The following is a 15,952-nucleotide window of genomic DNA, read 5'->3' as shown; positions in this document are numbered from 1 at the left end:
GACTTCAGCAGCATTTATGGCAAATAACTAATTTTTCCTTGTTGAGAAGTAAAAACTGGGAAGTTTTCAGAAAGATCTGAGGAAGAGCTAATTACTTAAAGGAGAAAATTTTGGATCAGGTGCTGGAAGTAGAGTGTGGCATCTCTCTCTCTGGAACACTAAAACATGATCAGCTAAACCATCGCATGCATATTGAGTATTTAACTGCCCAAAGACAGAGGCTCAGCTAGATGTTCTCTGAAGGTTTCTTTTTGCCTTTAAAGTCTGTGAGTTTTCCAAATTAGTGAATGATATCTGCTACTAATTGTGCAGCAATAGCTAAAATACAGATATGGGCATTTTACATATGTCCTTGCAGTCCTCACAAAAATTCTATAAAGTGGGCATTCTCCACATTTTAAAATTGATGAAATAAGCTTAGAAAAGCACAGATAACTGTCATGAAGATACTGAGTGGTAAATTCAAAATATTTCTTTTTTAATTTATTCACTCATTTTTGTATAAATACAACCAATATTTATAAATACCTACTATGTGCTGGGCACTGTCTTTTACACTGGTGTATAGCATTGAACATAGTAAATAAAATCAACGCCCTTGTGGAGCTTGTATTTTGGTAAGCAGAAAATAAGACACAAGACTATCTGGTTCCAAGGCTTGATTCACTTCTATAATATGGTACAATGTTCTCTGACTGGATTTTGTGTCATGTTACCATTTTATGGTGAAGTCGAATTTTTCCTGTTTTAGACACAGCAAAATCATGCACCAAGGAAACCAAACTATCTCCGAATTTTCCCTCCTGGGACTCACAGTGGTGTCTGAACAGCAGCAGCACATCTTTACGCTGTTTCTGTGCATATATCTGGTTACCATAGTGGGAAACTTACTTGTCATCCTGGCTATTATCAATGATGCTCACCTCCAGAGCCCCATGTACTTCTTCCTTGCCAATCTATTCTTCACTGACATCTGCTTCACAACCACTACCATCCCCAAAATGTTGGCAGACATCCAAAGCCAGAGCCTAATCATCTCTTTTGCAGGGTGCCTTACACAAATGTACTTTTTTATGTTGCTGGTGGACCTGGACAATTTCCTCTTGGCAGTCATGGCATATGACCTGAACATTGCCATCTGTCACCCATTACACTATGATGCATTACTGAGTCCCAAGGGTTGTGTCCTGCTGGTAGTGACTCCATGGGTTGCCTCTAATCTTGTTTCAGTACTGCGTCTCAGTCTGCTGGGCCTCTTGAATTTCTGTGATCAGAGAGAAATCCCACACTTCTTCTGTGACCTGGAAACCATTTTAAGGCTTGCTTGTTTAGACACCCAGATCAATGATTTGACAATCCCAGTCATTGGGGAATCAGTTCCCTTCATCCCATTCAGCTTCATTTTTGTCTCCTATTCCCTTATTGGTTGCACTGTACTTAGGATTCCTTCAGCCAAGGGGAAGTGGAAAACATTCTCCACTTGTGGCTCCCATTTCTTAACTGGGGCTATCTTCTATGGATCCATTGTTGGGGTCTACTTTCCTCCATCTTCTACTCGGCAGAAAGGGATAAGGTGGCTGCCATCATGTATATGGTTGTAACTCCCATGGTGAACCCCTTCATCTATAGTCTAAGGGACAAGGACATGAAAGGAGCACTAAGGAGACTACTCATCAGGGAAATCTATTTCTGGAGATGGTGATCCCTGCCGTAAGAAACACCGGTATCAACTTCTTAGACTTAGATGAGCACACAGAGGATCCAAAGCCTCAGGCTACTGTGCCACCATGGTAGTTTCTTTCCCATCCATTTCCTGCCCCCAATACAGGTCCAAGACTCTAGATTGGACTCATCTCTCCATAAAAAAAATAATACCATAATAGAACAAAGCAAAAATGCTCCTTTGCTCCACAGTCCTTCACAATTTACAGAGTTTTACCTGAATAAGCTTATGGCTGTGTAGTCAGTACTTACTAACTGGTCTCTAATTTTTGGTTGGTGCCTCCTTTCCCCCTCTACCAAACCCTACATGCTAGATCATTGATAGGAAGGAAGGGAGGAAAAGAGGAAGAAAGGAAGAAAACGTGGATGACAATAGTTCAAAATATCTTACAGATAATACCATTTAGAAATGCACAACTTCCAAACAATGACTTGATTCACACTAATATTTTGGGGTGAATACTGTATCATTCTCATGTACTAGGCAAGAAAAAAAAGATGCACTAACAGAAGATAAACAAACTAAGGCAAAAACAATCATGTCATTTGTCCTGCTCTGAGCCCTACAGAGGCTCCCCAGCAAAGCTTAAGTTCTTCAGCATCTAAGATCCTCTACCACCTGCACTCACCTACATTTCCAGAAGTAAGAATCATCATCCCCTACTTGCTCACCATCTTTTGAACACCCTACATCCCAGGTACACTGAAAACTTTGTCATTCTTTGGCCAGTGTATGGATTTGCATGACTCTTGTCTTTGTACATGTTACATCCTCTCCTTGTAATATCTGTTCCATTCTCTCTTCCTACAGACATTTGACACTGTTTAAAGGCTCCATCTCAGGTCTTACATTCTCTGTGAATTATTTCATAATTCTTCCACCTTTCTAGGTAAAATTATTCCCTTCTCTCCTCTAGGATCCTGTAGCACTTTACTTTGCTATTGTATCACTTATCACAATTAATTATAATTATAAGGATATTTGTCAGTGTTATCCAAGATGATCTGAACTCTTTACCATGTACAGGAACTATGTTTTATTAGTCTCTGTAGCTCTAGCCTAGTATAATGCCTGAAACAGGGTAGGTATTCAGTAAACCAAATTGAATAAAACAATTGCCATCTCTCAAAACAGAAAAGTTATTTTTAGTTTATCTTCTGCTGACTTGTTGAGTAATACTAGATGACTCAATTAATCTCTCTCAGCTTAGTGTCCCATTGATACAATTCATGAAACAGTATACTAACTTTTGCCTCCTAGCTACCCCCATTGATGATATAGAACATGTCAGAGGTTAAAACTTTCTGAGACAGAAGGCTGTTAAAGTGACACACTGGGTAGGTGCCAGGAGTCCAAAATAAATCAAGAGAAACATAAAGAAAATCAGGTATTCAACATACACAAGAATATGAGGATTTGAGGTGTGGTTATGAAACTTAAGACATGATACCTGGGCTCTTTTATTCTGTATATGTGTAATATCCTAACCTTTGATCATGGAGGAAACTTCAGGCTTTTCATGCATCTGATACTGCTAAAACATATCCCAGTTATACTGTCTGGTTGAATGAACCTAGCTCTTTGTTCCACCTTCAGGGTTGGGTTTGTGGCTTTGCTGTGACACCACAATAGTCCAGTCAGTGCACTCAAAGTGTAGTTTGCTGACCTCTGCTAATCACAAAACTAGTTGTTACCGGTCAGCAGAGGGATTGAGGTGAGATAAGTTTAGAAACTGAGACAAACATTTAGAAATATAGAGCAATTTCACATTGTTATGAAGTTTCTGTTTTATTTTACAAAAGTATCGGTTTAAAAAAGTTTGGAAATTAAAAAGTCTAGAAGCACTAGATGCTTCTCTGTCTTCTCCTCCTCCTTCTACTTCTTTTTCTTCTTCTCCTTCTTATCGTCCCCATCCTCCTTTCCCTCCCCAATTTCTCCTTCTCCTTCACCTTGTTCAACATAAAATCTTAAGCAGGACTCTGTATGATGAATACCTTTTTAACCAATACCATCAGGGACTGATATTGGATATTTAATTTAAAGCATCAATTAAAGCATTTCTAAAGTATACAAACAGCTCATACAGCTTAATACAAAAAGAAATGAACAACTCAATCAAAAAATGGGCAGAAGACCTAAATAGACATTTCTCCAGAGAAATGGCCAACAGGCACATGAAAGGATGCTCAACATCACTAATTATTAGAGAAATGCAAATCAAACCTACAACGAGGTACCACCTCACACCAATCAGAATGGCCATCATTAAAAAGTCAACAAATAATAAATGCTGGAGAGGGTGTGGAGAAAAGGGAACCCTCCTACACTGTTGGTAGGAATGTAAACTGGTGCAACCACTATGGAGAACAGTATGGAGGTTCCTTAAAAAAGTAAGAGTAGAACAACCATATGTTGCTACAATTCTACTCCTGGGCATATATGTGGAAAAAATTAAAACTCTAATTTGAAAAGATACACGTACCCCAGTGTTCATAACAGCACTATTTACAATAGCTAATACATGGATGCAACCTAAATGTCCATCAACAGATGAATGGATAAAGAGGATGTGGTATATATATATATATATATATATATATATATATATATATATATATATATATAAATGGAATACTACTCAGCCATAAAAAGGATGAAATAATGCTATTTGCAGCGATATGAATGTATCTAGAGATTATCATACTAAGTGAAGTGAGTCAGACAGAGAAAGACAAATATCATGTGATATCACTTATATGTTGAATCTAAACTATGACACAAATGAACTTATCTACAAAACAGAAACAGACTCGCAGACATAGAGAACAGATTAGTGGTTAGCAAAGAGGAAAGGGGGGGAACTCAATTGGGAATATGAGATTAACAGAGACACACATCTATATTTAAAATAGACCAACAACAATAACCTACTGTATAGCACAGGGAACTATATTCAATATCTTGCAATAACTTATAATGGAAAATAATCTGAAAAAGAATATATATATGTGAAACAATCACTTTGCTGTATACCTGAAACAATGCAAATCAACTATACTTCAATTAAATAAATAATTGAAATTTTTAAAATTAAAAATACATCAATTAAAGCAAAGAGTCATTAAGCACACACAGCCCCTTAACACTTCATTTTTCAGAATACTCTATTTTGACTTATTTGCAAAGATATATTCCTTAACTAATCTTTTGATGTAGGGGACAAGACCCTTTCTTTGATTATGGATTGATTGTGTTCTGAATAATCACTTTTAAATGAACCTCACATTTTTAAACAATATCATATATTGTTTTATTCTTGATAATAAAACTGGGCCTACTCATGTTATAAAATTTAGAAAATACAGTAAAGTATATAAAAGATAAAATTAAAAAAATCACCACAATCCCACTTTCCACAGATAGCCATTGTGATATTTTGGTATATTTTTTCTATGAAAATATGAGATATATAAAGAATATATATAAGGATATACATGTAATATAAAAGTTAAACTAGAAATGTAACAGGTGAGGTCTTAGATGTACTTTTCACATAGATGTATTCCTTTTGATATCAGTGTTGCTAAGCCCTATGCCTTCAAGTCTTTGCACCCCTGTTTAGCTTTGCAACATGCCCTCACCCCACCCCCAGTACTTCCAGCTTCCCTATCCTGCTCTACTTTTGTTTTCTTCAACACTTGCCACCTTTAATCTATTAAAAACTTTTCTTATTTATTATGTTTATTGTTTTTTGTGTGTCTTTTCCTCACCCCTTCAATGTAAGCTCCAAGAAGGCAGAATCTTGTCAGTTTTGTTCAATGATGTTTCCCAAATGCCTAAAGCAATGCCAAGAGCAAAGTAGGTACTAAATAACTCATTGTGAAAGAATGGCTTAAGATTATATGAGTCTTGGGCGGGAGTAGTCAAGATTGCAGAATAGGAGGACGTGAAATTCACCTCACCTCACAAGTATATCAAGAATACATCTACAAATGGAATGATTTTCACAGAACACCTGCTGAACACTAGTGGAAGACCTCGGACACTTAAAAGGACAAGAAAAATCCCCACTCAACTGCATAGGATGAAAGGAAGAAAAAAAGAAAAGAGGAAACAGGAAGGGACCAGCACCCCTGGCAGGGAGCTGAAGGTGAAGAGAGGTTCCTGCACTCAGAAAAGCCCCATTCATGGTGGGGAACTCAGCTGGGACAGAAAGAGACCTTTGGGGAATCAGAGGGGAATGCAGTAACCAGTCTGTGGAAGGCAGGACAAAGTAAGAACTGTGCTCATGGTCCATGCTGCAGCCCTGCACACCCCAGCATGAGTCACGTGTCCCCTGGTAGAGTGGGGGCCTGGGAGCTGGAAAGTGGGGTATGGAGAGTGGACCCAGGGAAGAGACAGCTGTTGGTTGTGAAGAGACAGCTTGAAGGGATGGAGTAAGGATGCCCATAACTGGGAAAGTTGCAGAAGAAGCCTGGGCCACCATAGAAGCAAAGTGCCACTGTTGAGTGGTGTGCAAGGGGTAGAGTCTACATCCCAGACTCTCTCCCCACATGCCAGCCCCTGCCTCTGTGGGCACTGGGAGGGACTCCCACCAGAGCAAGCACACCATTGGCTGTTGCAACTTCCTTCCAGTCTCTGCTATCACAGGCACTTTGCACATGCCCTAGTTGTGGCTGCCTCATCCTTCCCCAGCCTGAGCAAGTAAGTTACTGCTTTTGGCCCCTCTCACCTGGGCAGGGAACAGATACCTGAGGGTGGCCCACATACAGAGGTGGGGCCAAAAGCAAAGCTGAGCTCCAGGGGCTGTGCAACTAAGGAAGAGGAACAGAAATCTCTTCCTTGCACCTGCACAAACTGTGGATTAAATCCCTGCAATCAGCGTGGTAAACCCTGCATCTGTGGAATATCTGAATGGGCAAGTGCTCCCACAACTGACACCAGTCTAACTTTGGCTGCTGTGGACTTTGTGGGCAAGTACACATGGGAGTTGTGCCAGGTCAGAGTCTGAGCTGCCCCCACAGTGCTCACAGTGGGTCCAGAGACCTACCTAGAGGTATCGGAGAGCCTCCTGGGGAGGCAGGGTTTGGCTGTGGCTCACTGTGGGGGCAAGGACACTGACAGTGGAGGCCCCAGGAAAATATTATTATTACTATTTTTTGTTTTGCTTTGTTCTGTTGTTATTTATTTTTTCTTTTTTTAACTTTTTAATGTATTTTTATTTCATTATTTTTACTTTACTTTTTTGTTGTTTTTTTCTTGTTTTATTTTTATCTTTTTTTGATTGTTTTTCCGTGTTTGTTTTACATTTTCTTCGTTTTTCTTTTTTTAGTTTGCTTTCTGTTTTTCTTTTTGTGTGTGTTTTGTTTTTATTGCTTGTTTTCATTTTGGGTTTTTTTTGTTTGGTTGGTTGTTCTCTTATTTTGTTTTCTTTGTTTTTTGGGGTCTGTTTCATAGTTTGTTTTTGTTTATTTTGTTTTGCTTTTATCACTTGTCTTGGGTTTTGTTTGTCTGTTTGCTTTCTTTTCCTTTTCTTTTGGCTGTTGTTGTTGTTTCTTTGTTTTTTTTACTGTTTGTCTTGGGTTTTGCTTGACTGTTTCTTTTCTTTCTTTTTTTTTTTTTTTTTGGCTGCACTGCCTGGCTTGAGGGGTCTTGGTTCCCTGGCCAGGGGTTGGGACTGGGCCTCTGGGATGGGAGTGCTGAGTCCAGGATGCTGGAACACCAGATAATTCCTGGCCCCAGAAAATGTTAATAGGCCTGAGCACTCCCAGAGGTACCCATCTTGACACCAAAACCCAGTTTCACCCAAATGCCTGCAGGCTCCAATGCTGGACGCCTCTCACCAAACAACCAGAAAGACAGGAACACAGCCCCACCAATCAGCAAGACAGGCTGCCTAAAGTTGTACTAAGCTCACAGATACCCCAAAGCACAATCCCTGATGCAGGCCTGCCCATCAGAGGGACAAGACTCAGCTCCACCCACCAGAGTGCAGGCACCAGTCCCTCTCACCAAGAGGCCTACACAAGCCCCTGGACCAACCTCAACAACCAGAGGGTACGAACCAGAAGCAAGAGCAAGACCCTGCAGCATGCTGAAAGGAGACCACAAACACAGTAAGTTAGACAAAATGAGATGACAGAGAAATATGTTGCAGATGAAGGAGCAAGGTAAAAACTCACAAGACCAAATAAATGATGAGGAAAAAAGTAATCTATCTGAAAAAGAATTCAAAGTAATGACAGTAAAGATGAATGAAGATCTCAGAAATAGAAGGGAGGCACAGATTGAGAAGATACAAGAAATGTTTAACAGGAGATAGAAGAACTACAGAACTAACAAACAGTGATGAACAACATAATAACTGAAATGAGGGACTTCTCTGGTGGTCTAGTGGTTAGGACTTCACCTTCCAATGCAGGGGATGTGGGTTCAATCCCTGGTCAGAGAGCTAAGGTCCCACATGCCTTGTGGACATAAAAACAAAACATAAAACAAAAGCAATATTGTAAAAAATTCAATGAAAGCTGTAAAAATGAGGGGAGGACCATCAAGATGGAAGAGTAAGACATGGAGATCACCTTCCTCCCCACACATACATTAGAAATACATCCACATGTGGAACAACTCCTACAGAACACCTACTGAACACTGGCAGGAGACCTCAGACTTCCCAAAAGGCAAGAAACTCCCCACATACCTGGGTAGGGGAAAAGTAAAAAGAAAAAGCAGAGACAAAATAATAGAGATGGGACCTGCACTTCTGGAAGGGAGCAGTGAAGGAGGAAAAGTTTTCACACACTAGGAAGCCCCTTCACTGGTGGAAACGGGTGGAGGTGGGGAAGATTTGTAGCCATGGAGAGGAGCACAGGAATAGGGGTACAGAGGGCAAAGAGGAGAGATTCCTGCACAGAGGATCAGTGCCAACCAGCATAAGCAGCTGGAGAGGCTTGTCTGCTCACCCGCTGGCTGGGATGGGTGGGGGCTGGGATCTGAGGCTTGGGTTTCAGAGATCAGACCCCAGGGAGAGGACTGGGATTGGCTGCATGAACACAGCCTGAAGGGGGCTAGTGTGCCACAGCCAGCTGGGAGGGAGTCCAGGAAAAACTCTGGGCCTGCCTAAGAGATGAGACAATTGTTTTGGGTTGCATGAGGAGAGGGGATACAGAGCACTGTCTAAACGAGCTCCAGAGACAAGTGCAAGCCACGGCTATCAGCATGGACACCAGAGACGGGCATGAAACCCTAAGGCTGCTGCTGAAGATGACAAGAAGCCTGTGTGGAAACACAGGTCACTATCCACACCTCCCCACTTGGGAGCCTGTGCAGCCCAATACTGCCAGGGTCCCGTGATCCAGGGACAACTTCCCTGGGAGAACACATGGAATGCCTCAGGCTGGTGCAATGTCACGCTGGCCTCTGCCGCTGCAGGCTTGACCCGCATTCGGTACCCTTACCTCTCCCTGGCCTGAGTGAGCCAGAGCCCCCTCATCAGCTGCTATTTTAACCTTGTCCTCTCTGGGCAGAGAACAGACTCCCTCAGGCAACCCAAATGCAGAGCTGAGGCCAAATCCAAAGGTGAACCCAAGGAATTATGGGAACAGAGAAGACAAATGGATGTCGCTCCCTGAAGCCTCAGGAGCAGTAAGTAAATCTCCATAATCAACTAGATGTACCCTGCATCTGTGGAATACGTGAATAGACAATGAATTACCCCAAAATTGAGGCAGTGAACTTTGGGAGCAATGATATATATATATTTTTTACTTTTCCTCGTTTTGTGAGAGTGTATGTGCATGCTTCTTTGTGTGATTTCGTCAGTACAGCTTTGCTTTTACCATTTATCCTCCAGTTCTGTCTGTCCGGGTTTTTGGGGGGGTTTTTTAGTATAGTTTTTAGCACTTTTTATCATTGGTGGATTTGTTTTCTGGTTTGGCTGCTCTCTGCTTTCTTAATAATTATATTTTATTTTAATAACTTTATTTTATTTTATTTTTCTTTCTTTCTTTCTTTTTTTCTTCCTTATTATCCGAGCCATATGGCTGACAGGGCATTGGTGCTCTGCCAGGTGTCAGGCCTGTACCTCTGAGGTAGGAGAGCCAAGTTCAGGACATTGGTCCACCAGAGAGATGTACCGGCTCCATGTAATATCAAACAGTGAGAGCTCTACCAGAGATCTCCATCTCAATGCTAAGACCCAGCTCCATCCAACAATCAGCAAGCTACAGTGCTGGACACCCTATGCCAAACAACTAGCAAGGGAGGGACACAACCACACCCATTAGTAGAGAGGCTGCATAAAATCATAACAAAGTCACAGATACCCCCAAAACACACCACCAGATGCTGTCAGATCAAGAGAAAGACAAGATCCAAACTCATCCTCCAGAAGACAGGCACTAGTCCCCTCCAACAGAAAGCCTACACAACCCACTGAACGAACCTTAGCCACTGAGGGCAGACACCAAATACACGGGAACAACGAAACAGTTGCCTGTGAAAAGGAGACCCCTAACACAGTAAGTTAAGCAAAATGAGAAGACAGAGAAACACACAGCAAATGAAGGAGCAAGGTAAAAAGCCACCAGAACAAACAAATGAAGAGGAAATACACAGTCTACATGAAAAAGAATTCAGAGTAATGATAGTAAAAATGAACCAAAATCCTGGAAATAGAATGGAGAAAATACAAGAAACGTTCAAAAAGGATCTAGAAGAAATAAACAGAAAATAAACAATGATGAACAGCAGAATAAATGAAATAAAAATTCTCTAGAAGGAATCAATAGCAGAATAACTGAGGCAGAAGAATGGATAAGTGACCTAGAAGATAAAATAGTAGAAATAACTACCGCAGAGCAGAATAAACAAAAAAGAATGAAAAGAATTGAGGACAGTCTCATAGACCTCTGGGACAACATTAAATGCACCAACATTCAAAGTATAGAGGTCCCAGAAGAAGAAGAGAAAAAAAAAGGGACTGAGAAAATATTTCAACAGATTATAGTTAAAAACTTACCTAATATGGGAAAGGAAACAGTCAATCAAGTCCAGGAAGCACAGAGAGTCCCATATAGGATAAATCAAAGGAGAAACACGCCAAGACACATATTAATCAAACTATCAGAAATTAAATACAAATAAAAAATGTTAAAAGCAGCCAGGGAAAAACAACAAATAACAGACAAGGGAATCCTCATAAGGTCAACAGCTGATCTTTCAGCAGAAGCTCTGCAAGCCAGGAGGGAGTGGCAGGACATACTTAAAGTGCTGAAACAGAAAAATGTACAACCAAGATTACTCAAGCCAGCAAAAATCTCATTCAGATTTGATGGAGAAATTAAAACCTTCACAGACGGGCAAAAGAGAATTCAGCACCACCAAACCAGCTGTACAACAAACGCTGAAGGAACTTCTCTAGGCAGGAAACACAAGAGAAGGAAAAGACCTACAATAACAAACCCAAAACAATTAAGAAAATGATAATAGGAACATATATATTGATAACTACCTTAAATGTAAATGGATTAAATACTCCCAGCAAAAGACAGAGACTGGCGGAATGGATACAAAAACAAGACCCATATATATGCTGTCTACAAGAGACCCACTTCAGAACTAGAGACACAGACAGACTGAAAATGAGGGGATGGAAAAAGATATTCCATGCAAATGGAAATCAGAAGAAACCTGGAGTAGCAATTCTCATATTAGACAAAATAGACTTTAAAATAAAAAGTATTACAAGAGACAAAGAAGGACACTACATAATGATCAAGGGATCGATCCAAGAAGAAGATATAACAATTGTAAATATTTATGCACCCAACATAGGAGTACCTCAATACATAAGGCAAATACTAACAGCCATAAAAGGGGAAATCGACAGTAACACAATCATAGTAGGGGACTGTAACACCCCACTTTCACCAATGGACATATCATCCAAAATGAAAAGAAATAAAGAAATACAAGTTTTAAATGATACATTACACAAGATGGACTTAATTGATATTTATAGGACATTCCATCCAAAAACAACAGAATACACATTCTTCTCAAGTGCTCATGGAACATTCTCCAGGATAGATCATATCTTGGGACACAAATCAAGCCTTGGTAAATTTAAGAAAACTGAAATCGTATCAGGTATCTTTTCCAAACACAACACTATGAGACTAGAAATCAATTACAGGAAAAAACTAAAAAATAAAAACACATGGAGGCTAAACAATACACTACTAAATAACCAAGAGATCACTGACGAAATCAAAGAGGAAATTAACAAATAAGTAGAAACAAATGACAATGAAAACACGATGACCCAAAACGTATGAGATGCAGCAAAATCGGTTCTAAGAGGGAAGTTTAGAGCAATACAATCCTACTTCAAGAAACAAGAAATCTCTCAAATAAATAACCTAATATTACACCTAAAGCCATTAGAGAAAGAAGAACAACCCCCCCCCAAAGTTAGCAGAAGGAAAATAATCATAAAAATAAGATCAGAAATCAATGAAAAAGAAATGAAGGAAACAATAGCAAAGATCAATAAACTAAAAGCTGGTTCTTTGAGAAGATAAACAAAATTGATAAACCATTAGCCAGACTGATCAGGAAAAAGTGAAAAGACTCAAATCAACAGAATTAGAAATGAAAAAGGAGAAGTAACAACTGACACTGAAGAAATACAAAGGATCATGAGCGATTACTACAAGCAACTATATGCCAATAAAATGGACAACCTGGAAGAAATGGACAAACTCTTCGAAAAGCACAACCTTCTAAGATGGAACCAGGAAGAAATAGAAATATAAGTAGACCAAGCACAAACACTGAAATTGAAACTGTGATTCAAAATCTTCCAAAGAGCAAAACCCAAGGACCACATGGCTTCACAGGTGAATTTTATCAAATATTTAGACAAGAGCTAATAGCTATTCTTCTCAAAATCTTCCAAGATACAGAAGAGGGAGGAACACTCCCAAACCCATTCTACAAAGCCAATATCACCCTGATGCCAAAACGGACAAAGATGTCACAAAGAAAGAAAACTACAAGCCAATAACACTGAGGAACATATATGCAAAAATACTACACAAAATACTAGCCAACAGAATCCAACAGCACATTAAAAGAATCATATACCATTATAAAGTAGGGTTTATCCCCAGAATGCAAGGAGTCTTCAAGATATGCAAATCAATCAATGTGATAAACCATATTACCAAAGGAAGGATAAAAATCATATGATCATCTAAATAGAAGCAGAAAAAGCTTTTGACAAATTCAACACCTATTTATGATAAAAACTCTACAGAAAGTAGGCATAGAGGAAACTTACCTCAACATAATAAAGGCCATATTTTACAAACCCACAGCCAACATTGTTCTCAATGGGGAAAAACTGAAACCATTTCCACAAAGATCAGGAAGCAGACAAGGTTGCCCACTCTCACCACGATTACTCAACATAGCTTTGGAAGTTTTAGCCACGCAAATCAGAGAAGAAAAACAAAGAAAAGGAATCCAAATTTGAAAAGAAGAAGTACAACAGTCACTGTTTGCAGATGACATGATACTATACATAGAGAATACTAAAGATGTTACCAGAAAACTACAAGAGCCCATCAATGAATTTGGTAAAGTAAGAGGATACAGAATTAATGCACAGAAATCTCTTGCATTCCTATACACTAATGATGAAAAATCTATACAAGAAATTGAGGAAACACACCCATTTACCATTGCAACAAAAAGAATAAAAAACCTAGGAATAAACCTACCTAAGGAGACAAAAGAGCTGTATGCAGAAAACTATATGTACTGATGAAAGAAATGAAAGATGATATAAACAGACAGAGAGATATACTATGTTCTTGACTGGAAGAATCAACATTGTAAAAATGACTATACTACTCAAAGCAATCTACAGATTTGTTACGATCCCCATCAAACTACAAATGGCATGTTTCACAGAACTAGAACAAAAAATTTCACAATTTGTATGGAAACACAAAAGACTCAGAGTAGCCAACGCAATCTTGAGAAAGAAAAATGGAGCTGGAGGAATCAGGTTCCCTGACTTCAGATATACTACAAAGCTACAGTAATCAAGAGAGTATAATACTGGTACAAAAACAGAAATATAGATCAGTGGAACAGGATAGAAAGCCCAGAGATAAATCCATGCACACATAGTCAACTTATCTTTGAGAAAGGGGGCAAGAATATACAATGGAGGAAAGACAACCTCTTCAGTAAGTGGTGCTGGAAAAACTGGACAGCTACATGTAAAAGACTGAAATTTGAACACTCCCTAACACCATACACAAAAATAAACTCAAAATGGATTAAAGACCTAAATGTAAGGCCAGACACTATAAAACTCTTAGAGGAAAACATAGGCAGAACACTCTATGACATAAATCACAGCAAGATCTTTTGTGACCCACCTTCTAGAGAAATGGAAATAAAAACAAAAGTAAGTGGGCCCTAAGGAAACTTAAAAGCTTTTGAACAGCAAAAGAAAGCATAAACCAGATGAAAAGACAACCCTCAGAATGGCAGAAAATATTTGCAAATGAAGCAAATGACAAAGGATTAATCTTCAAAATATACAATCAGCTCATGCAGCTCAATATTAAAAAAAAGACAAGTAGATCCAAAAATGGGCAGAAGGTCTAAACAGACATTTCTTCAAAGAAGATATACGCATTGCCAACAGACACATGAAAGGATGCTCAACATCACTAATCATTAGAGAACTGCAAATCAAAACTCCAATGAGATATCACCTCACACCATGATGATGGTCAGAATGGCCATCATCAAAAAATCTACAAACCATAAATCCTGGAGAGGGTGTGGAGAAAAGGGAACCCTCTTGCCCTGTTGGTGGGAATGTAAATTGATACAGCCACTATGGAGAACAGTATGGAGGTTCCTTAAAAAACTAAAAATAAAACTACCATACGACCCAGCAATCTCACTACTGGGCATATAATCTGAGAAAACCATAATTCAAAAAGAGTCATGTACCACAATGTTCATTGCAGCTCTATTTACAACAGCCAGGACATGGAGGCAACCTAAGTGTCCATCGACAGATGAATGGATAAAGAAGATGTGACACATATATACAATGGCATATTACTCAGCCATAAGAAACGAAATTGAGTTATTTGTAGTAAGGTGGATGGACCTACAGTCTGTCATACAGAGTGAAGACAGAGAGAGAAATACAAATACCGTATGCTAACACATATGTATGAAATCTAAAAAAAATGGTTCTGAAGAATCTAGGGGCAGGACAGGAATAAAGACATGGATGTAGAGAATGGACTTGAGGACATGGGGAGGGGGAAGGGTAAGCTGAGATGAAGTGAGAGAGTGGCATGGACTTATATATACTACCAAATATAAAATAGATAGCTAGTGGGAAGCAGCTGCATAGCACAGGGAGATCAGCTCGGTGCTTTGTGACCACCTAAAGGGGTGGGATAGGGAGGGTGGGAGGGAGACACACGAGGGAGGAGATATGGTGATATATGTATATGTATAGCTGATTCACTTTGTTATAAAGCAGAAACTAACACACCATTGGAAAGCAATTAAACTCCAATAAATAGGTTTAAAAAAAGAATAGAATACCTAGGAATAAACCTACTTAATGAGGGAAAAGACCTGTACTCAGAAAACTATAAGATACTAATGAAAGAAATCAAAGACGACACAAAGAAATGTAGAGATATACCATGTTCTTGGATTGGTAGAATCGATACTGAGAAAATGACTATATTCATCAAAGCAATCTGTAGAGTCAATGCAATCCCTATCAAATTGCCAATAGCATTTTTCACAGAATTAGAATGAGAATTTTACAATTTGTATTGAAATTCCAAAGACCCCGACTAGCCAAACAGTCTTGAGAAAGAAAAACAGAGCCAGAGGAATCAGGCTACCTGACTTCTGGCTATACTAGAAGTTGCAGTAATCAAGAAATTATTGTACTGGCACAGACACAGAAATATAGATAGATGGAATAGGATAGAATGCCCAGAGATAAACCCATGCACCTATCATCACCTAATCTATGACAAAGAGGCAAAAATATAAAATGGAGAAAAAACAGTCTCTTCAATAAGTGGTGCTGGGAAAACTGGACAGCTACATGTAAAAGCATGAAATTAGAATACTCCCGAACACCATACACAAAAATAAACTCAA

General features: G+C 39.2%; 1 protein-coding gene and 1 long non-coding RNA gene across 2 annotated transcripts in view; one reads left to right on the top strand and one right to left on the bottom strand.

The window, feature by feature from the left end:
• LOC136793460 (uncharacterized) overlaps nt 1-15,952 on the bottom strand; it is a 274,292-nt gene that overhangs the window by 169,596 nt on the left and 88,744 nt on the right. The window lies entirely within an intron of this gene.
• On the top strand, nt 765-1,702 carry LOC131748017 (olfactory receptor 1f45-like). Its single transcript, XM_059050127.1, is given in 2 exon segments — nt 765-1,554; nt 1,557-1,702. Coding segments are annotated over 2 exon segments (936 nt in total).

Source organism: Kogia breviceps, chromosome X (genome assembly GCF_026419965.1).
Source record: "Kogia breviceps isolate mKogBre1 chromosome X, mKogBre1 haplotype 1, whole genome shotgun sequence".
Taxonomy (NCBI): domain Eukaryota; kingdom Metazoa; phylum Chordata; class Mammalia; order Artiodactyla; family Physeteridae; genus Kogia; species Kogia breviceps.
Note: the sequence above shows the minus strand (reverse complement) of the source record. Positions and strands in the feature narration are given on the sequence as shown.